Raw genomic sequence first — 21,796 nt, forward strand, 5'->3', positions numbered from 1 at the left:
TTGCAGCCTAAACCATTGCAGCATTGCAAGCTTCATTTGTCTGAAGTTCCCAGGGTTTCTGCCAACAGCCAGCAGCACATTATGTGCAGTGAATTTTAAAGGTCCTTCTCAGGGGGAAAGTGAGAAGAGGCTTTCTCAGAGCTTTTGTCCAGGCCAGGGAAACTGCAGTCAGAAACACCTAGTTCCCGTTGTTGTGACAAAAGCCAGCCAGCCATCATCCTTTTGTTTCTGCTCTGCACTTGACCTCCACATAAAGCACCATGTATACATCCAGGAGATGGGCTTCAGAGGCACATTTCACATACTAGGGCTCCACAGGCACATTTCACACAGAAAACCCTCTCACAGTACTTCACGAAGTAAAAAATGCTTAACTGGCTGTGTAGTAACCTGGACAAGAAAACCACATTTAGCCTACTTGGGGACATAAATATATGCTTGAAGTATTTGGAACAACATTTGGGGCAAGCTGTGAATGTCATAAAACCCCCAGATGTTTGTTTGCCCACTTTTATGTTTGTCTATCTGTTTATCACAGTAGGGGTCACATCAAGGAGGCATCAAACCTCTGCTGTAAATCAAACCCATAATATATTCCAATCTTCAAAACGGTTTCTCCTCACCCTTCTCTGTTCAAGGTTACTGATCAACCAATAATGAAAAGAACAAAGCGACACTGTGGAAATAAAAGATATACTGATGATGGCTTTACCTCTGTAATTTAATAGCATTTTAGATTATTAAACATGAAGACATTTTAAAATCCTAATTTACTGTTCACCTCTGGCACAGTGTGTTTATTTTAGGTGTTTTTATTATCCTTCCAATTATTACAAAATTATTGTTATTATATAATTAGATTATATTTGTATTTAGTTACACATTTGCTTTCTCTTGCTGCTTTCTCTGCATAAGACCACGTGGAAAATTTTAGATATCAACAGCAGCAGTTATCAATGAAAACAAAAGAATACCTTATGAATCTTAACAAGAGCACCCCATAGCAGTGGAACAAACTCTTAACCCTTCTTCTTACAGCCAAGACTTTTGGTGTTCTTATAAAAGTTGGGATGAGAGGGCACCAATTCTGCACATGGGCATCAGCAGCTGTGAGTTATGTCTCTAGCAGTGACCTAATAGTATTCAGGTGGGGCAGTAAGGCTGGAGGTGAGGTTAACCTAACACTGGAATATTAGAGGTACAAACCAAACTGTTTCCAGGGGAAGCATGAGAGGAGGGGAGTAAGTAATAACCTCTTTGCTCAGCATGACTTTATCTATAGTAGCAACTTCCTGAATTTCATGACATTATTCTTACTGATTTCTTTTTGGTCAGTTGCTTTCCTCTTCACAAGTCTGTGATTTGAGGCCTATTTTTCTCAAACTCTTTAGGAGGGACAGTTGTACTTTCAGAGGCCCTGGGTGAGCTGCTTTCCCAGCACTGAGCCTGGACTCTGACGAGTTCATCCCTCAGGCTCAGCCCAGCTCATCCCATCCCCATCAGACCTGTTCTCTTGCTCTCACTGCTCCCAGCTGAGAGCTTTTATCTCTGGAATTCAGACCCATGTTGCCTTTGAGTTACTGAGGTACTCAAGAAGCAGTCATTTCCTGCTATGTTATTTTTTTTATTCTTCAGTTCCGTTTATGCATCTCTAGACAGGTAAGGCTCTCAGAACAAGTTAGTGGACATTGGATTGCAATAATATTAGCTTATCTTCTTATTATATGTGTTTGATTTTCTTCTCATTTTAGTTTGTATATATGTGCTATCTTACTAACATATTCAGAAAACTTTATTAAGTACCCCCACCACTTCCTTGATCAATGGGGAAGACCAAGGGAAGGGATCATCAGTATTCCATTTTCAAATGTTTTTAAATTACTCTTTGAGTTGAGGCAGCAGTGCCTTGTTCCACTTTGTCCCTGCCCTGCTTGCCATCAGCAATGACTTGGAAGGTGAAAAGGCTGTCAAGTGACTCAGAAGTATGTAAAAGAGGACCTGACATTCTCCTATCTCCACTCTGCCATTGCCACAGGCTACCAGAACAGGGCAGAACCTCTGGCTACAGTAATATATAAAAACATCGCAGCCTATGCCTGAAGAATGGGTGCTCTTGTCTGTAGCAGGTCAGCACTCCACCACCATGCATGTGGCTGTAGCTGAGACGTGTTGGGATGGATGACACAGCACACTTAATTCATAGAAGGTATTAAGGACTATTGGCTCTAAATATCAGAATAAGGCTGTCCACTAGCACTGTTGTAGCCAACTTTGTTTTGAAAAGGTTTTTTTGGTTCATTTTGATTGGGACAAAGAATAACAATGCAGAAAAACAGATGATCACGGATGGCAATCTTCTTTCCTTAGGAAAGCAGGCTACAGAATGAAAGATACGGCTCGTGGCTAAGCCTTCTCAACTGCGTTCGTCAACGAGCTGTGAAGGAAAGCGTGAGGGTGGGGGATGTGAGCGTCGGAGCGAAGCGTGTGAAGGAAGAGGCCTGAGCCGCGGCGAATGCCCGGCTGCGCCGCCCGGGCCGCAGCGGAACCAGCGGGGCCGCGCGCGTTGCCGCCGTGGCGGCGGAGCCGCGTCCCGCCGGAAGCGCCGGGGCCGGGCCGGAGGCGGGAGGGCGGCGCCGGGCCCACGGGGCGGGAGCAGGGGATGGAGAAGCTGCGGAGGCTGTGGAGGGGCCGCACGATGACCTTCGGGGTGCCCCTGCTGGTGAGCGGCGCGGCGGGGGCAGCGCGGGCCCGCACAGCGGCGGGCGGAGCTCTGCGGGCAGGCGGAGGCAGAGGCGTGTTCGCGGGTGGGCGCTCTCCGGTCCCACCTCGGCAGGAGCTGTGCGGGGCCGCGGGAGCCGTGTGCCTGCTCTGCCCGGAGCCCTTGGGAGCTCAAGGGATGCTGTTATAAAGCATACACCTAACGATATTCCTAACTGGAAGCTTAGGAAAATGCATTTTGCCGGTGGTTTATTTTGTTTTGTTTTGTTTTTTTCTTTCTGTAAAGCACCACTTGTGTTTATTGTCTTACTTTCTTTAGCTTTTCGATGGGTTTTAAACTGTAGTGGCACTGTTGGTGATAATTTGTACATCTAAATAAGTGGAAAGATTTTGAGTGAAATGAGTTGATGGGTTATAGGTAGCAACTGTGCTCAAAGTGGTGAGTGAAGCATAACTTTTTAGAGTAGTCGAGGTTAGGAAAGATCAATAATGTCGAAAGAATAAAAGAAAATTATAAGACTCTCTTACACACTTTACATCTGTAGATAGTGCACATTAGATTGCACTTCCCTGTCCTAAATACCTGTGTTCATTAGGGGAAAAATAAAAAAACTCAGATGCACTTATGGATAAAAACTCAGGAAGGAAGACAAAAACAGTATCAAAGCCAGCGTAGTTTCTGTTTGTGCAATTCATGTCTCATTATCCACATATACAATTGGTTTGCAAAAAGTAAGCAAATCTCAAAGTGGATAAATAAGGCAAAGGATAATTCCAACACTTTTATAATGCTACTAGAGAAATCAGTGTCATCTTCCTCAAGCATGCCTTGGAAAAATGGAGTGACCCAAAGAAGGACATTGACGCTTGTTAGTTAAAAAAGTTTAAGGCCGTTGTTTTAAAGGGATATTACAGCGGTTCTAGAGTAAGGACTTTCATAGAAGTTATTCATGCAATTGAATACATTGAAGTATCTTTTCTCAAAATATTGATGAAGGCATTCTTAAGAAATGGAAACAGTTAAACCAAACAAACCAACAAAACAGTGTGATAATACCACAACTACACGAATCATTTGCATCAGCAGCTCCACTCCCTGCTGTTGCACACAAACTGTGCCTATAACACCTTTCTTAAAGTGATCAAGCACAGTGTTACAGCTCTTTAGATATCCTGCTGCGTGCATGTATACCTGAGAGGCTGTCCAGAACTGTGCTGCTTTCATGCTCAGACCAAATTTATTTTGGTTTTGGATTTTTCATGTAATTTTTTTTGTGTGCTCTGACAGTATTCTTCAGTTAATTAACATTGTGCTTAGATGTTAAAAGTTGAATATAGTTTTAGCTCACAGTGCTTTTATTTATGTAATTATTTGAGGCTTGTTCTTTTTCTTCCAAAAGCAGGGAAGACCAGACAGTTTAGTATTTTTCAGTTTAATTTTAACTCTGTGGAAGGCCTGAGGAAAATATTATGTGATTAAATAATAGATACTTAGGGGTGGTGACCTAGTGGAGGAAAAAAAATCACCACTGCTTTTAAATAATAAATATATGAGATTAACTGGTGTAGTAAGTGAGGAGATTCAACTGATACACAAGATTCTGATTTTGATAAAACTTTCTACATTATCTTCCTTGTGAGAATTGCATTTCAGAGAAGTATGGTAAAGATACACTTCTTATCATTTATGTTCTCAAAAGGATTAAAAAGATACTATAAAATGTAGTTACCACGTGCTTGTCCAATTAAAAGGTATCTTTGGAGGCAAGGTGGCTCCTGCAGCAATAATGTGGGCTGTAATATTGTGAAAAAACATAAATGTCATTACAAGACTGAGGAACTTGTCAAAAGTAGAGTAAAACATGAAACAGGACTCTTCCAGTGTACTCAGTCCTCAGCTGGAGTAATTTTTCAGCTCTGTGGTGCCATTCTGGAGATGATGAACTGTAAAGTCTAGAGGAAAGCAACATAAAAGGTAAAGCCAACCTTCCACCTTTAAGGAATGCTTGAAGGAATTGACTTAGTTTATTTTAGAAAAGTCTGCAAAGCTCTGTACGTCATACACTGAGTGTGGTGGTTTCTCTTCATCACTTGGGAAAGTACCCCCAAAATAAATGATCATGTGTTAGGAAAATACTGCTCTTTTTTAGGAAAGAGCACTCTGATATGTAACTAGGGTTTTTAAGACGAGCTTGAACAATCATCTGGCAGCAGTGGCATAGGTTGTCTCAGTTCTGCTTCAGTGCTGGAGCCAGGACTTCAGCGTCACGGGCCTTTTGGCCATCCCCAGTGTTTCTGCAGGATTTTCAATATAGGTCATAGCCGGAATTTTTAAGACTGGTTTCTTTGACTTTATACTGCATAATTGCATTCTCTTCCTGTTACGACAGAACTCTTTCCTCCAGACACAATATTATATAGAGAAACACTCTATTATATTTCTTTCCAGGGTTTCATGTCTCCCTGCCTTAAAATTATTCTCCCTTGTGAATACTTCAGAATGTTTCTGTCTTGCTGCCCAAAGGCTTCCCACGGAGTAAGAAAAAGGAAAATTCATGCAATTGTCAGTTACCCAGCTGTCTATGGAACTCTGAAGGCATCTCTGAAGCTGAACAGATTGTGCTAAAAGATCAATTACAACAAAAATGACAGTGGATCTAGGTAAAGAATGAGAAGGAGCCTCCCTTTGCAGTCCTTTAAGTTCTGCTGGATTTGTTAATAATACTGAAACCAAAGGTTTCTGTTAGATTATTACATTTTGTACATAATTTTTTTCTCACTAGACTGATGCGGGCCTATTCTTCAGTACTGCTGAACTTTTCATCAGTACCATATTTGCTTTTTGGCAGAAAAAGAAATCAAATGGCTTTCATATTTTGCCTTTTTATATTGCATATTTGAATGAAAAATCCCTGTGCCAAAATTGCTAAGGCTCCAAGGTTAAAGAGATCCTAATTCAAAGAAAGATGAATGTCTCATTACACACCCCCCTCCACCCCCTGCAAATATATCTTTACAATATTTATTACTTTTTAGTGTAAATTATCTTGATAGTTTTTTATTTGTTCATTTGGTCTTGGGCTGTTAAAATATTTCAGTGGAGAAGGAATTTTCGTCGTTGATCTTTGAACCTCACACTGACAGCAGTAAGTGTGTAAGTCAGTAAGATGTGTAAATCACAGTTTTCAGTCATACTTTCTCAGTAGCTAAAAGTGTTTCTTTGTGAGCACCAACGAAACTGCAGGGGGTAGCACTTAAACCTGCAGGAGACCTTGATTTGTGAAAATTCCTGTAACTTTGTAAACTTTGCAGATACAGTATCTCTGTGTAAGCATGCAGGAGACAGTGATGTAACCTGGTATGGATTGTCTCAACAGCTTGAGTGTGATCAAGTGAGTAGTCCCAAAGCGTTTCTGAAGATGGTAACATCTGTGGAGATGCTGGGATGAACTCCAGCAACCTTACAGGTTTATCTAAAAATTGCTGTTGCAGTAGAGGGCTTTAAGTTACCTCTGTGGTAACTTAAAAGTCTTTGTCACCTATATTGACATCTCTGTTTCCTATTTTGATTATGGGAACTCTTTCCTTATCACATGGAGCATAATGTACAAGTCTTCAGCATATGTGGCTCTATTATAAAAGGAGAGCTTCAGTCTCTGCTGCTTTGTATTCCACAACCAACTCTACCTGACCAAAAGGGATGTGTCTGTCAATGTCATATTGCTGCAGTGATGTTTCTGTAAGATCCTGAGAGAGCAAGGCTCCTTGGTCTTGCAGCTGGTGCATCCAGCATCAGACCTTCCTTATGGGACACTGAACATGTAAGGTCACTTCTCTGGTACACTTGGAATGTTTGAAGGCTGCTGGAAGTTTTTTTTCTGGCAGGTTTAAATAATGGCTCTATATCATTAAGGAAACAAGTTTGGATTTCAAAATTGCAAAGTAGTAACAAATGTAGAACACATGTAAAAAACCCCCGTATTGTTTCATATGCTCACACCACTTTCCAAGACTCACCTCTGTGGTTGTGTTTCCATCTGATTCAAGGCAAGGATTTTTCTAACTCTTTAAGCTGCAAAATGGATGTATAGATGCAGTTCCAGTTCTGTCAGTATGTTACAGGGGAAAAATTATGTTCTGAGTATCTGAAGTGACATTATAGCAGAAAGAAAATAGAGTTTATGGTTCATTTGATGATTTTTATTGCACTCCTAATGTAAGTATATTGCGCTGTGTATCTAGTAATGCAGGTTTTCAGATTTACACTATATTGCAACATTCTCCATATCTACTGCTCTAGATTTTGACTTCCTTTCATTTTTCTGGAGTTTTGTGGGTTTTTTCCCCCCTCATCCTGTAATGACTGCTTTTACACGTACTTTGCTTCTCCTGGATCTTGTCTTTGGTGTTTTACATGGCATGCCTAGTGTTGCCAAAGGAGAAGGTACAAGTAGCTTGGAGTAGTGCAAGATTTTTCTATTAATAAATACGCTCCTAAAATCTATTTCCACCAGTGATCATTACCACAGGCTGTACTACAATGCCATCTATGCTGCTGCCTTGAACAGTGCAAGTTTACTTTGATAAACATTTCATCAGGGGGCACCAAGAATGTGTGTCATGTACAGGACAAGAAAAAAGGTCAGATTAGAACAAGGCCCTAACAATGCTGCAGCAATGTGGTCAGTGCTTCCAGGCACCATTAGAGAAGGTCAGTGGCATCTCAGGCTCTCATTAATGAGCCAGTTGTTTTGACAAACAAAACCAAAACAACTTTTCCAGACATCAGGACATGAAATTACATGTCCATGGCTTAGTTTTGTTCACCGGTGTGAAGTCAGGGTCACCTGGGAGCAAGGACTGATGCCCAGAAATGTTTTGCAGATATATAAAATGATATTTTGTTATCCTGTGAGTTACTTAAAGTGAAAGTTTACAGGATTAATGGGTTAAATTTTCATAGATTTCTTTAAATTCAACATTTCTAGTTCATTTCATAAAAAACTGCTGAATTTGGAGTCCTGGGGTATGCTAAATACAAGGCACGCTTTTCCCCACAGATTCTGGAGGACCTGCCTGTAAAAAAAGGCTATGAACACTGGAAATATGGAAAATTTTTCTTGGGAGTAATCACGATTCTGAGATCTTATTGTTGCTATCAGTGTCTATGAGTAGAAACTGTTATTATATTATCTTCTGATACTGTTTGAAGAAGGATTACTGCAATCAGCATTTTTCACTTTTAGATATGTCAGTGTTATTGCTAACGTCTTTCACATTATTGCCTTGAACAATTCATAATACTGAATTGCAGGATTTTTATTAGTATCTATTACTTCATGTAACTTTACAATAAAATTTGACATATGCAGAACAGTTGATTTAGATGTTAATACATTTTTGAGAGATGAATAGAAGTTAACTTTCACCCGTGAGAAGATAATTCTGACTTCTAATATTTGTAGATAAATTGTGATTGCCTGTAAAAGTCACAAGTATTACATTTGCAGCCTAGAAGAGCAATAAATACAAAACTGTTTTTAGAATTTAAAAGTTGTTGCTCCCAATCAGTGAATAACAGAGTGCTGTTTTTATGCTTCAGTAGCCTGTATTATACATGTTGGGTCCCTAGGCCTATGATGAGATACGTCTTTGGCTCCTGCTGTGCTTCTGCTCTGCATCTCCTGTTCATCTGTGTGTGTTTGAATCCACAGTGTGGAGCTGTTCCAGACAAAACCACCCCTGGAACTGCTTGTGCTGGTGTGGAAGCCAGAGTGTTCAGGCTGAATGGGCTTCTGTGGACTCCAGTTTGTGCAGTCTGAATTAGCTGACTTCCATCTTTCAGTTGACTGTTAGGTCTTAAAACTTCTGAGTTTTCCTTTCGAATCAATGCCTTAAATTTTTTGTTCTTAATCTTCGAGAACAGTTTTCCAGATACGCGAGACAAAGAAATAGGCACTCTTTAATGTTTCAGATTTCCCCTCTGTTTCATTTCAACACATAAAGAGTGTATTTGCATTGTTTAATGCTGTTAGAATGGACTAATCTGGCACTTGGGGGAACTGAGGTTCTCTGTGGAGCCTCAGAACAGAAAGATAAGTACAAACTTGCCTGTTTTCACTCTGTGTGTTTAGTCCTGCTCTAGGCCTCCAACTTCTTCAAGGGATTGTGATGGTAAAAGTATAAGATTCATGTTTATTCTACAGAACATTTAATCTTCATTCCCTGTTCAGGATTAGCAAGAGGGAAATAACACTTATTGTAGTTTCTTTTTATGTTCTTTCATGCAGGTTTCAGTTTATTGTGGTTTTGAGCAATAAACACATCAGAAGGACACCAGCTTGCCACAAGATGTAAACACTGTCTCATTGTAGTTTACCTTGGATAGATTTGAATCTGTGAGTAGTGGAAATTATAATTTTAATAAGGAATTGCAATTTTGGTTTTTAGAAGCTTATGGAGAAAATGAAGGTGGTGTTCAGAAACTGCAGCTTAACCACCATAGCAGACTTGGATTTTGAAGAGCTGCAGCTGCAGAGTGAAATTCCCTTGCTGTCTGACCAGCCCAAGCAATGTGTGTAATGCAAAATGACAATGCTGTGGCTGAAAATGCCCTTTTTTGCTCATGCTCACATTGAGGAACATATGGTTTTCTATCTCTTCTGTATTATTCTTAGATTGGTTTCTGTTACATGCATTTTCTTTGGTTTAAAACATATCATGAACTGGACATTTTAACAAACAAAGGTTTTGTTTTCTCATAGACATTGAATAGTAAGATTGAAAGGTTATGGACAGGATTTTTTTTTGTTCTCTGGCCTGTAGCTATTCATATTTGCAATCTTTAAAATCATTGCTTTGAACATGCTCTTACACTGAACCAATTAACCTGATACCTTGGGCCAAGTTTAATATTCTGCACATGTTCTACATGCTGTGCAAACTACACTCTGCTTATCAGTCAGTTACAATTGGCTCCAGTTTATACCAGCTGCTCTTCCTGAATGCCAGCATGGTATCCATGTGGTCATCTACTGCTATATGTCATCCATTTTTGAATGTAATGCAGTTCAGCCTTCTACAATGTGTGATTCTAGCATATTCATTAAGTCAGACCATTCGCTTCCTTGATGTGCCTTTGAATGAAATAACTCCTGATGGATGCATGGGTTTGGTTTCTGTTTTCCCCCAAAGGAGACCTCTGGTGCAAACTGAGTTATTTCCATTTTTTGCAGACAAGAAGTAAAGGTAGGCTCTCTTTTGCTTCCATTGAAGGTGAAGAGAGGATTTAGTAAGTTTCTGAGAAGACTTTGCGCTGTTTTTCTCTCTTCTCCACAGTTTCAGCGTTAGAGCCAAGTGCAGGAATGGCTGTAGGAAATAAACTTCTCAGAGTTAGAGCTGGCAGAGGGGGGCGCTTCAGGTTAAGATGACTTGCTTGGTCTTTTCTGGGACTGGCAATTTGCCCTGCTACTTTTATTTAGAGAAAAGAAAAGAGATTTCAGTCTTCTGGACTGCCAAATTGCCATCTTTCACCAGTCGTGCACTGCACATCTGACAGTTTTTTAAAAAAGAAACCCCAAAACTCTCTTTGCTGTGATCACTGCAAACTGAACTAAAATAATTCACTACTGCTCTAGTTTTGAAGCTCATGATGAATAGCTGGAGAGTTCTGCAGCAGCAGTCTTGAAGAAGAGGTTAGAAAATTACCATGTTCCTTCTTTGTATATGTATCATAACATCATCTACCACCACATGATCTGTGTTGCCAGCACTAAACATTGTGATTTGGTTAATTTAGGGATTTGTGGCTTTGTAATAATCTCTTTCACAACTGCTACTGTAGTAGGAATGGCTTTCTCTAACAACAGGGATGCCTTATAATATGGCAAATTGCTGGTGCTGCCAGAGAAACAGTTTCTTATTCTTTTGTTAACCCAATGAAGTGAAGTTGGCTGCTTTAAATTATGTGGGAAGCTAAAAAAGGGATCTGCTGCAAGTTCTGCTGTTACGAGCACTCAGTGACCACCCACTCTAGTTGGTGACAAATACAAGTATTTCCCATCCTAGGATGCAGTTCAAGGGATCAGTCTGATGCCATCTATAACTGATTGCATAACATACTTCCCAATGGAGATGTGAACAAATAGAATTTTAAAAATAATGTTATTAAAGAGAATTTTATGTCATTTTTTTACATAAAATGTTTATTGAGGTTGCTGAGTGTATGTGACAGATGGTGCTCTTATGTCACATCCTATCTTTCATTTTGTTTTGGAACATGCAAGTCTTCCATGCATGCATAATTGCATTACAACATTGTAGGGATTTTTTTGTGTACTCACTGAAATACAAAGGAATAATCCAATGTGGGATCTTTAATGGGGGTTGTGCTAGCAGTGCTGTTAAGCTGTTTGCTTTGGTGTTAAGTGCTGGCTAACTAGTATGGTTAATGATTTTTGCCTCCCTAAGTTAAACTTCTGGTGTAAAGGAAGAAATGAGAAGTTACTATCATTTCATCAATCTGCTGAGAGCATTCAAGTAACTAGATAGATGATGTTCACTACATAATGTTTTTTTCTCTGCATTGTGAAGCAAATAAAATGAATAGTTCTCTCACAATAAAAGAATGCAGGCATATATGAACTTTCCAGCTTGAGTATCCTTCAAATGCCAGTGCCTTAATATTTCATCATGTACATTAAGTATCTGTATGATTCTAAAATTGTAATGAAAAAAAATATTTTAATTTTTAGTATATGTGACATATACTAAAAATAACTAACTTTTCCCCCTTCAGTTAACAGGAGAGTGAACTTGATCCTGACTTCATTAGAATGTTGCCAACCTAACTTATATTTATTTGGCATCCTGAATAACTTCTACTGTCTCTTTATGCCTAGACTAGTGGATGGAACATACTGGACTTCACTGTTGCTTTTGGGTTACACTGGACAAATTTGTCCATTGTAGTGCTTTTTTAACTGAAGAGCATTTTGCAAGGAGTGTAGAGATTATCTCTGTTTTACAGCTTTGGGAACTAGAAAAGTATGTGAGACATACAGACTGTGCAAAGCCAACAAGCCGATAATGGTGCTGGAAATTTTGAGTCTTACCCTGCTGCTAATTATTTTGACTGGTGACTCTTGCTGGTTCACTGTTGTCTGTAAATACAGCTAACTGAAATTAAGGTAGTGAGAACATCTTCCCTCGTAATGCAGCAGAAGACAAAGGAAACAGTTAAAGCCAAGACTAGTATTTCTACTCAATGCACTGTCAGTCACGGAGTCCTGTGCTACCTTTAATGGTATTATAGTTGCATAAATTCATTTATACCTTCTTTTATTGGCTTTTGAACACAGTTTTCAAAAAGGTAATTGACTGAATAGCTGTCCATTGCTGCTCTGGCTTGTGTAGATGAATGCAATTCATGCTCAGGGCTGTCAGCTGACTATATTGACATGCTGTTGGTTGATTAAATAAGTGCTGAATATGACTGATTCTGGTCTGGTTTTGAAATGAATTCAGACATCATGTTTTGTTCTTTAGAACATTGGTAAAGTGGACTTGTAAACATATTATTTATATTCTTTGTGTGTATTCTGTACTTCGCAAAATTATTTAATCTTAGTCCTAACCTTCCAGCATTACACTGTGTAATATTTCAGCAGCATTTGTATTTTCTTACAGCATCAATGTGCTTTGTCTCTGATGGAGCTTAACTGATGTTTCATGGTAAGATAAGTCAGCCATTTCAGTATTGTAAATGTAAAGGCAACTGTACTGGTAATGCCTGCTAAGCCAAATGTGCCAGTTTGCCAGGCTTGTTATGCTGTTCCTGCTGTATGAAGAGCAAAAGTACATCACAAACCAAGTGGGTTTTTTCCCCTTGGTAGTACCAAGGTATTGTGAGTAAAACTGCAGTGTCAGGCCCAAACCTGAATTCCAAACCAGGAAATGAGAGGGGTGTGTGTGTATCAACTTCTTTACTGTGTGTAGCTGCAAATGTAAAGTGCACCGTGTCTTGGATGGTTACTGTCAAACATGTGATAGGATGTGATAAGACAAAATTAGTAGCACGTGACTTAATTCATGCAACAACCTTCAACTTGATTTTCCTTTGTTGCAGTGCACATTACAGAGTTTTAAAGCTAAAGAATGTACTATTTCTTTTTCAGCTTGCAGCATGACTTTGTAAGCCAAAGTCTTCCAGTTGTTCATATTGCATCTCCTAACAGGATATACTCCATGCAAGTTGATTGTTGGGCAAATTAATTTTTAATTGATGTCACAAGTAATTGCTGCTTTCTGCCTGGTTTAACAACTGAACTTTTTCTAGTGCAGTTGCTTTTGCCCTGCCGTAGATATTCTTTGACAACATACTAATATGAAAAAAAGGCAATAAACTCTGGTTTGTAACATCCATAAACTTGTCTATAGCATCTCAGATTTGTGTTTATTAGGACTTAAAGTTTAGTAACACAGTGGCTGTTAATTAACATAATACTTGTTAGGAATTAAAGAAGATCAGCTAATGAAAATTAATGCTGAGGCATCAACCATGTTAAAATTCAATTACAGTCTGATCGTTGAGATTTTCAGCATTATGTGCTACCATATCTTCATCTGAAAAATCTTCTGATTTGATTGAATAAATCTTGACTAATGTTCAGGTTCTTTTTAACCATTTTGAACACTTTATGTTCTGCTTTCTGTTATTTTTTCTTACCAAAATACTGATACAAGGAAGACTTTTCTTTCCTCTTTTTTTTTCTACTGAGTATTTTGATGATTCAATATCTGCATTAATCCCTTGAAATGGTTATGGCACAAGTATGAGGCCATCCAGTTTTTGGTCATTCATATTTCTAGTCGCTGGACTTGGTACCATATGATGATTTTCTGATTGGCTTTTTGAAATCAGTGGTATGTGGCCTTGCAACTGGGTGTTCATATTGCAAAATTTGTGTCTATTTGTTTCTAATTATCAGCTAGATTTTAAGGCTTATTGAAAGGGCCAGAAAGAGGCTCTGAAACTTTTAACTCCTGGCTATTAGTGAAGGGTTTCTTCTTCTTTGGACAGAGTACATCAGTTCTGGGGTACCAGTCTGTACCTTACCACCATCTAAGTGTGTGTGGAGAGAGTGTTCACATGGCTGTGAGTAGTTTTACCTGCCTGGTGGGAAATTATGCAGTCCTGCAACTTTGAGAATGAATAACTGTAGAAGGCGGGGTTTTGTTTCTAATTTCTAATTCTTTGTGGCCACAGTGACATGAACTTCTACTTTTTGGAAAGAACACACACTTTGACTACCTGTGCAGCATAATTATAACAATTCTTGGACACAGGCCATTGCTGCAAACCTAATATGTAGTAAGAAATCAGGCAGCAGTGTGTAGAAAACAGCAGTTCAGCAACAGCCTGTAATGAAGGGCTGTAAAAGCAAAGTTGCATGATGAAAGAGGGTGGTGGTGGTGGGTTTTGTTTGGGTTGGTTTTTTTTTTTACCTTCACTCAGGTCCTTAGAGCTTCCTCATGCTTCCACCTTCCTTAGATGTGCATCTCTAGATGTGACGCTTTTTGGCATCCTGTGCATCTGCATTAACAGAGAACAGCAGACACTCTGTCAGGTCAGAGCAGTAGCAAGGGACCTGACTTACACAAAGTAGCTAGATTTCTAAGCTAATTTTCAAGTATCTTTTTTTAAACAATACTTGATCTTTGGATAGTCTGTCCATTTCTAATGGTAAAAATACATACACAGTTTTGTGATATCAGTCTGTTATAAGAAAGAATAATATAATGATTTCTTATGTGGATATGAAGCCCCCCCATTTCTCCATTTATAATTCTTGAGCTTCACAGGCATAGAGGAAATTGCAGGATAACTACGGAGTAATAAAAGGGTAGGTGTGCTGGATATAATTTCTTAGCCTGGGTGATAATATATTATTGAACTATAGCTACACTCACCGTCTGTTCAGAAGCTTAATTAGATCTGTTACCCACAGACATCAGAGTAAGTCAGTGTGGCATTGTTACTTCCCCATAGAGTTTGAAAATTTATGAGAATAAAACCTGTGGCAGTGAGGTAAAGGTTCTTTTCTGTCATTATGTCAGGAAACCACATGGGGAGGGAAAAGAAGGGGTAAGAGGAGAGGAGAGGAAGTCCCTAGAAAGTCTGAGTCATGTAGCAGCTGTCTTTGTGTGAAGGAGGAAATGTGTGAAATCCAGGCCCAGAGACTGGAAGAAAGCACCCATACTTATCTTCCAGTGTATTATTTTCTTCAGCTCCTGGTGTTTCTGTTGGAAAAATAGTAGAGTCCCTCGGTAAATGAATTGGGTCAGTATGCACGGTATTTATTGTAGGTGTGCAAAGCATTCTTTTCCCTAACACATCTGTTTTCATTTTGTTTTCAGCTCTATCTCATTGGAGGATCTTTTGGACTCCGTGAATTTGCTCAGATAAGATATGATGTTCACAAACTACATGGCAAGGTAGTTTAAATGGTTTTCTTTGCTTTTCATTTCATTATGCCTACATGCTGCTTTCTAAAGAATTGATAGGACAAGCAAACTTGGTGTAGGGGATTTGCCTTTCACTGCTTGGCCCTGAGCTACAGCTGAGTCTCATAGGCAGTAGGCAGAGTAGGTAACAATAAAGGGGCTGACATGATGATGAATCCTTTTACCATCCGTGAAAAAATCAACATAAATAATAGAAACATTTTGTTCCTTTGGTTGATTGTAAGTGGCAATTCTGAATCCTGAGAAAGAAGTGTAGCACATCTAGAAGGAGATTACTACAAGGGTAGTGTGTCCAATTTAGACTAAGAAAACTGATATTTTAAAAGGTTTGGTTTTCAAACAGTATCTGGCAGTGAGTATATAATGTTAGATGGTTTGTGGGGCTCAGCTTTGCATTGACTGAGACAAGCAGATACCTTTGACATTGTGCTACATCCTGTTCTTTAAGCCTTGTGAAAGAAACAGGAGCTAGTCTCTACCCATTGTGTCAGAATATACTGTATGTAAGAAGCTTTTCTTTAAATGACCTGAAACCTTCTGTCCGAGGGAAATAACATGTTTGCTAGTGCTACTTACACCTCCAAGTGTAGCACTTATTCCAAATTGCATATGAAATGATCTGAAGGGAGCGTGTCAGTTCAGCAGAAAGTAATGTTGGCTTGCTTTCCCTAGTTTGGTAATATGCAGCTCTGCTATTGCAATGCAGAGAGACTTTCTGGTCTCAGAGCTGCTGACTTGCAGATTGCACAAAGCTTTTTTAAAGACCACTTTTTATACAAGAAAAATACTGTGCAGGACTCTGGGTGTTGTGGCTTTCTACTGTGGTAACATCTTTGAGATCCTGAGCTGTTGAGTTTGGAGACCCCCTTGTTTTGTCTTAGACACTTGTGGACCATGTAAATTACTTTAATCATTCCTCATTGTTCTCTGTGTTGCACACCTGGCTATGGCCTTCCATGCATCATGTGGCCACTCCTGCTCAGAAGTGTATATGACAGAACCTGTGGACCAGGGAGAGTAATCTTACAATTTTTTTCTCCAGTGCTGTCTTCTGGGTAGCTTTTTTCTATCGTTTCTAGTCTTTTAGGACCACTTGGAGCCTTTTAAGTTTTTCTCCAACCAGATGGGGATCACAACAGGGGCAAGAATTTGCTTGCTGTGTTTCTGTTAGTTCTTTGGTCAGATTCATACTCAGTGTATTGCATTTGACCCCCGTGATCTGCACTGTGACCGCAACCCAGGGAAAAGCAGTGTTAATGGTTATACTAATTCAGATCTATGAGGCTCTTTGTCCCAGCATTTATAATCAAGGGAAGCATCACTGAACTAGTCAGTAGTACACGAGAGCTGTGAGTGGAAGCTACTTCACTGTGGAGTTCTTAAACTCTGGAAAGCTGAAAGAGAACTTCAGAGTTATGCTCTAACCAGTATTACTTAAGTCTGCAGCATCTCTTTTATGTTTTCTTTTTCTTTTCCTTGTGATTTTATTCAGAAGTAGATGACATTTAAGTGAAGAACAGTGCAGTATTGTCTCAGAACTAGCAACACCAACTTTGGGCTTGTTTGTAGACGGGGAAATTAAAGCAATGTGTTCCATTCATTTCTGTTTCTATGTCCATAAAAATAAAGTTGAAAGCCATTCTAATTCACTAAATAAGACAGTCAAGGAGACTAGAATGTATTTTAATGGATAAACAAATCTAGTTTAAAATGTACATGAAACTCAGGAAAAGAAAATTAATATAAGGAATTTAAAAGTGCTGTTAAAACCCTGATGCTTTTCTCATATAACATAGTTTGACTATCGTAAATCCTTATCAGAACAGGGACAGATGGACTAGTGCTCTTTTGGGGGGGTTGGACAGTTACATGCAAAATGCAATGTGCAATAAAAGAAATAAGATTTTTTTTTGTTACAGCTGCTCCTTCAGAATAATGAGAATATTTAATTAAATAACAATTTCAATACAAGGAGCTCAAAAGGCTTTCACAGAATTTAAATGAATTAAGCTTCATAGTCCTACTGTCAGAAAAGGTAGGATTATTTTTTACATTTTACTGCTGAAAAAATGGAGGTTGCACAAATTTAACCTATCTTAAAGCAGGCTAGGATTCATAACACCTGAGTGCCTATCTTTTTTGATTATATTTTAAGGATGTGCAAACTCTAGTATGTCACCTTTTGTAAGCATGATTCCTGAATTTGTTTTCTTGCCAACTCAACTGCTAAAAAGACAGAACTTAATCCTTTTGTGGTAAATCCTCTAATACATTTCAGGTGCCAAACCATGATCCTTTGCATTCAAAAGTACCTGTTCTTTTCCTTTTTCACTCTTAATTTCACACTGTGCTTAGAGGGAAACCACATTAACTGCTCAATGGACAGTGGTATTCAAAGGCAGCGCTACAGTAGAACTGCAGCTATGTAGTCTGTGTTTCAGTGACTGAGGGGCTAGCTGCCACTTTGGATTCTTGTGGCTTAATGAAAAAAGCTGCATTAGTAATAATGACTATGTTATTGATGTCAAACTGAGTTTTGAAGAACATTCCCTGATAAAGGAATTAAAATTCAAGAGAAAATGGTGGTTTGGACCTTTGAGGGAGTATGATTTGGTTGCGATGCGTTGGGCTGGGGCTAGCGTTAGGGTTGGGAGAGGGAGCCTAGAGCTGTAGATGGAGTGGGGCTGAGAAGGGGCTGCAAAAGGATTGTGTCCTCTTGTTCATTTGGGCTGTGTCTTGGGATCTAGGACTGCAGCTCAGCCAGTGCATAGGACAGAGAGAGACAGAGCCTAGAGCTGCAGCTGAAGAGGGGCTATTAGTATCTAAAGAGCAGGTATTTCATCCATTTAGAATAACATCTCTGGGTATCAGGGCCTCAGATGTGCCCATCTCTTGCAAAAGCAAAAAAACATTTTGGCTACACTTTGATCTTCTCAGGATACCTAGATCAGTCATATTCCCTCAGCACAATGAATGTCCTGCATTTAAAGGAAGCTTGCTCTGAGGCTCTGGCTGATGTAATGCCTGTTTATGCTAGTCAGAATTCTCCTGAAACTAATCAAGGATTTCTCCATTATCTGTTCTTGCCAAAATGTCCATTAATGGAGAAATCATCAGGTTAGGTAATTGTTCACTTTCTGGGAAGAATTTATGCAGATCAAAATTGGTTACAGAAAACCAGGTATGCTTATGGGAAAACAAGGTGGAATTAACAAAGAAATTAGTAGGTTTGTATAGGCATTGTTCCAGATGCCTTTATTCATAAATGGATGACTAGGCCCTTTCTTTGTCTTCCCCTGTATGTAATTGGCGATGCTTATTTATAGTTTTTTAAAGAAAATTCTATTTCTTTTAAATATACAGAAAATGGTTTTTTCAACTATATAACAATCATTTTTATTTGCTGTGTACTCATTGTTGTCATTCCAGGTGTTGTAGAGGCTTGCTGATTCAGATTTAGTTTTGGATATAAGAATCTTGGAACATGGGGTGTAGTCTGTACTGTTGGCTAAGTAGAGAATTGAAGGGAAGCGACATATTAACTACCTGGGAAAGTTTATGCTTTCCCCCCATCAGCAAACCTTTTAGAGTAAGAGAGTTTTTAAGCTCCAAAATGACTCTATTGAAGTATCATTGCAAGGCAGGTTCTCAGACTTTCGGGATGGGAGAGGACTGGGTGAGTTCCTCCAGGGTAATGTGTAGCAGAAGCACTTCTAAGAAAGCTGAAATCTCTATACGATTTTGTTAGGAAACAAAACATAAATTAGCATTTGAAGTCTGCAGATATTTCCTGCTGTGGGTTATGTACGATAGTGTTACATACTTCTCTCTTTACAAACTATGAAGATCCTGTTCACTTTTCCTTTGTCCTGTGCAAAGTGAGCATACCCCAAAAGTAGAATGCTAAGAAATAATACTAATGTTTTCTGTCTTAATGAGGTAGAAAGTAGAGGCAGTAAAGAGCCAAAATGACAGAATTTCAATTTCTCCTCCGTGAGTTTTACCCTCGAATCAGTTGTGCATTTAAATATGTGTGACTGTTGCATCGCATTCCAGGAGTTAAAATCCAGATGAAAATGAAAGTTCCTGACCTGTTCTTTCACCATTCTTTATGAGCAATAACACTGTAAACCCAGAAAGAGTATTAAAGGAGTGGTGGTGGTGGTTGGAAGCATACTCAGTAAGCACGCTAGGAGTGTAAAGCCTGCTTTATGCAGACTGAAGATTGCCTTTAAAATTTCTTAGCTAGTGTTTTTGGCCAGCTGACTGGCATGTAGTTACCCATAAGGCATTGCTTATTGACACATGTAGAGTGTTAGTGTTGCCATTGTTAATCTTCATTTATTGTACATTTGCTTTGTCTTAAGGTCCTAATTCAGGAAATTATGTAACTGTGAGTAGCTCAGCTTTCATTTTGTGATCCTGGACCTTGAATTGGGAAAAAGAGCACATGTGGTGTGCAAATTATTCTGGAAACCTTGCTGTCCTTTGAAAAGCGAAAGAATGAGGAGTGGAAGAGAAAAGAAGGTTAACATGGTCACTTATGGCACTCTGACTTTTCTGGTTTACAGCAGTTCTCATACTGGGGCTTGACAGTGATGTAAATGCATTAACTGTGTGGTTGGTTATACTCGGTATTATGGGTTTAGAATATTGCTGGTTGGTCCCTAGTGCTGTTCTTTAACATTGTGTCTTTAATCTCATGAGTGGGTGCCAGGTGACCCACAGCAGCAGGTGATTTAAGTAACACCCACTCATCTCACTGGAAGTTTTGTATCCGTCTTGTTCAGGTTCTTTCTTCAGTTACCTCCCGTACCACAGAGCTCCTCTCTGCCTATCTCACTCTCTTAGTCTGTAGAATATAGGTAATTAATGCTGCTCTACTTTACATAGGAAATAGGAAAGTTAATTAATTCAAATAAATGGAATTATTTAAATTCATATTAGTATTAAAAAATTTCCTCAGGTGAGATCCGCTAATTCAAGTGTTTGGGTCAGGGTGAAATAGCTAGGAAGAGATAGCAGCAGAGAATTGACCACTTTCCATGAGACCTTTATGTCAAGCAGGAGCACACCTGACATTTGCCTCAGACTAGGTGTAGGAAGTCAGTCCAGCATTTTCTCATTGTTATAAGTGGATAGTTGAGAGGTGGTATCTGCCTATTAGAATGCTTTTGTGTTGCTGTCGAAACATTGCTCTGTTCACACACATAAGTTTCACACTTATGTGCAAAGAGTTTCACACTGTTGACTCGAGATGGTTGCAACTGCAGCAGCAGCACAGTGCTTAAATGAGGTTCGACATCCACCCAAAAAGGGAATACATCGGCAAGTGACTGGACAAGGCCGGGCCTTGTTGCTGGCTGGCCTTAGCTGTCATATTGCTGTCCTTAGGTATACTGCCTCAGGTATGTCTATGGGAGTTGCACGTATGGGCATGTCCTGAAGCAGTGCAGTGGAAATTGCCTGTTGGTCACTGCTTCTATTTTACCTGCCTATGAAGTCCATCTGGACAGGATTTCTGTGCCCCAGCAGAAGTTTGGTTTGTTTCTTTAGCTTGTTCTGTTGTTTGTTTTCAGAAAAAGAAGCATTACAGAATAAAATGTAACTTCAGTGTTTAGTGTAATTTTAGTATGGCTTATGAATAATGTCATGTTTCTATATGTGGCATCATTTTTTTCTTTAAATAATGTGTTTCATATGAGGTGAAAATTTTAACACAGAATCACTTAAACCTCTGAATATGTCTGTAGTGTTTAAAATTACACAAATTGTGTGATGGGTTTTTTTACTTAGATTTGTGGAATGTCAGCAGATTGTCTCCTTCACTACACATACCGTGAGCTACTAGCTGAAGCTGGTTTACTGCAAGCTGACTTGTTTATCTTGAGTACCTGCTTCTGTGTTAAAAACAAGTATTTGCTCTATTTGAAAGGCAATCAAAGATACTAAGAATTAAACGGAACTAGGTAGCATGATGAAAAGGTGTGTTCTTAATTTTCTTCCACAAACTCTTCTATTGACTGAAAACTGCAAGATATACTTATTGCAGTTCTTAGTGGATAAGCGTCGGTGTTTGAAATCCTATTACACCTTGGTGTTCCCCAAGATCCTCAGTCTGACCAAAACTTGATGGACTTCACCATTTCAAGGAGTAATGTGGATAGGCCAAGTCATTGTGATTAGACTGGACTGGCAAAGTCCACAGTGTTCTAATGACAATTAATGAACTTAAGGCTTTCAGCCCAGATTGTCCTATGCACTCAATTACCTTGTGTGTTCTGCAGCCTTTCTGCTTTATTTTATTCCAAATGGATTTAGATGAATTTAGACTCATCCTCTAGGCTTCCTGGTGTGCAAACACCCCCTACAAATGTTAAGGTCAATTTAAATTACCATTGTTAATAGTCAAAAGACTCTAAATGGGTGATCTGTATTATTAAAGATAGGGAAGTGAAATTTCAGTATTTGCTCAGTTAATCTAAATGTACGTTTGTGGTGCTGTGCACTAAGTCAGGGTTTCATCTTGCTCATTTTTCCATTGTCTTAATGG

General features: G+C 39.1%; 1 protein-coding gene across 2 annotated transcripts in view; it reads left to right on the top strand.

Annotated features, from left to right (window-relative positions):
* The first annotated feature begins 2,613 nt into the window (after positions 1-2,613).
* LOC121674118 (cytochrome c oxidase assembly protein COX16 homolog, mitochondrial) overlaps positions 2,614-21,796 on the top strand; it is a 45,172-nt gene continuing 25,989 nt past the window's right edge. Inside the window, exons 1-4 of one of the 2 annotated variants that reach the window (XM_042048154.1) lie at positions 2,633-2,719; positions 9,009-9,116; positions 12,406-12,450; positions 15,136-15,213. In XM_042048154.1, the coding sequence (XP_041904088.1) occupies positions 12,448-12,450; positions 15,136-15,213 (81 nt within the window). In that variant the 5' untranslated portion in view covers positions 2,633-2,719; positions 9,009-9,116; positions 12,406-12,447. Of the gene's footprint in view, positions 2,720-9,008; positions 9,117-12,405; positions 12,451-15,135; positions 15,214-21,796 lie in introns of both variants that reach the window. The other variant, XM_042048153.1, reaches the window with a different exon arrangement.

The sequence above is a fragment of the Corvus kubaryi genome, unplaced genomic scaffold, assembly GCF_017639235.1.
Source record: "Corvus kubaryi isolate FWS band 111438036 unplaced genomic scaffold, C.kubaryi_AGA036_p1.0 66, whole genome shotgun sequence".
Classification (NCBI taxonomy): domain Eukaryota; kingdom Metazoa; phylum Chordata; class Aves; order Passeriformes; family Corvidae; genus Corvus; species Corvus kubaryi.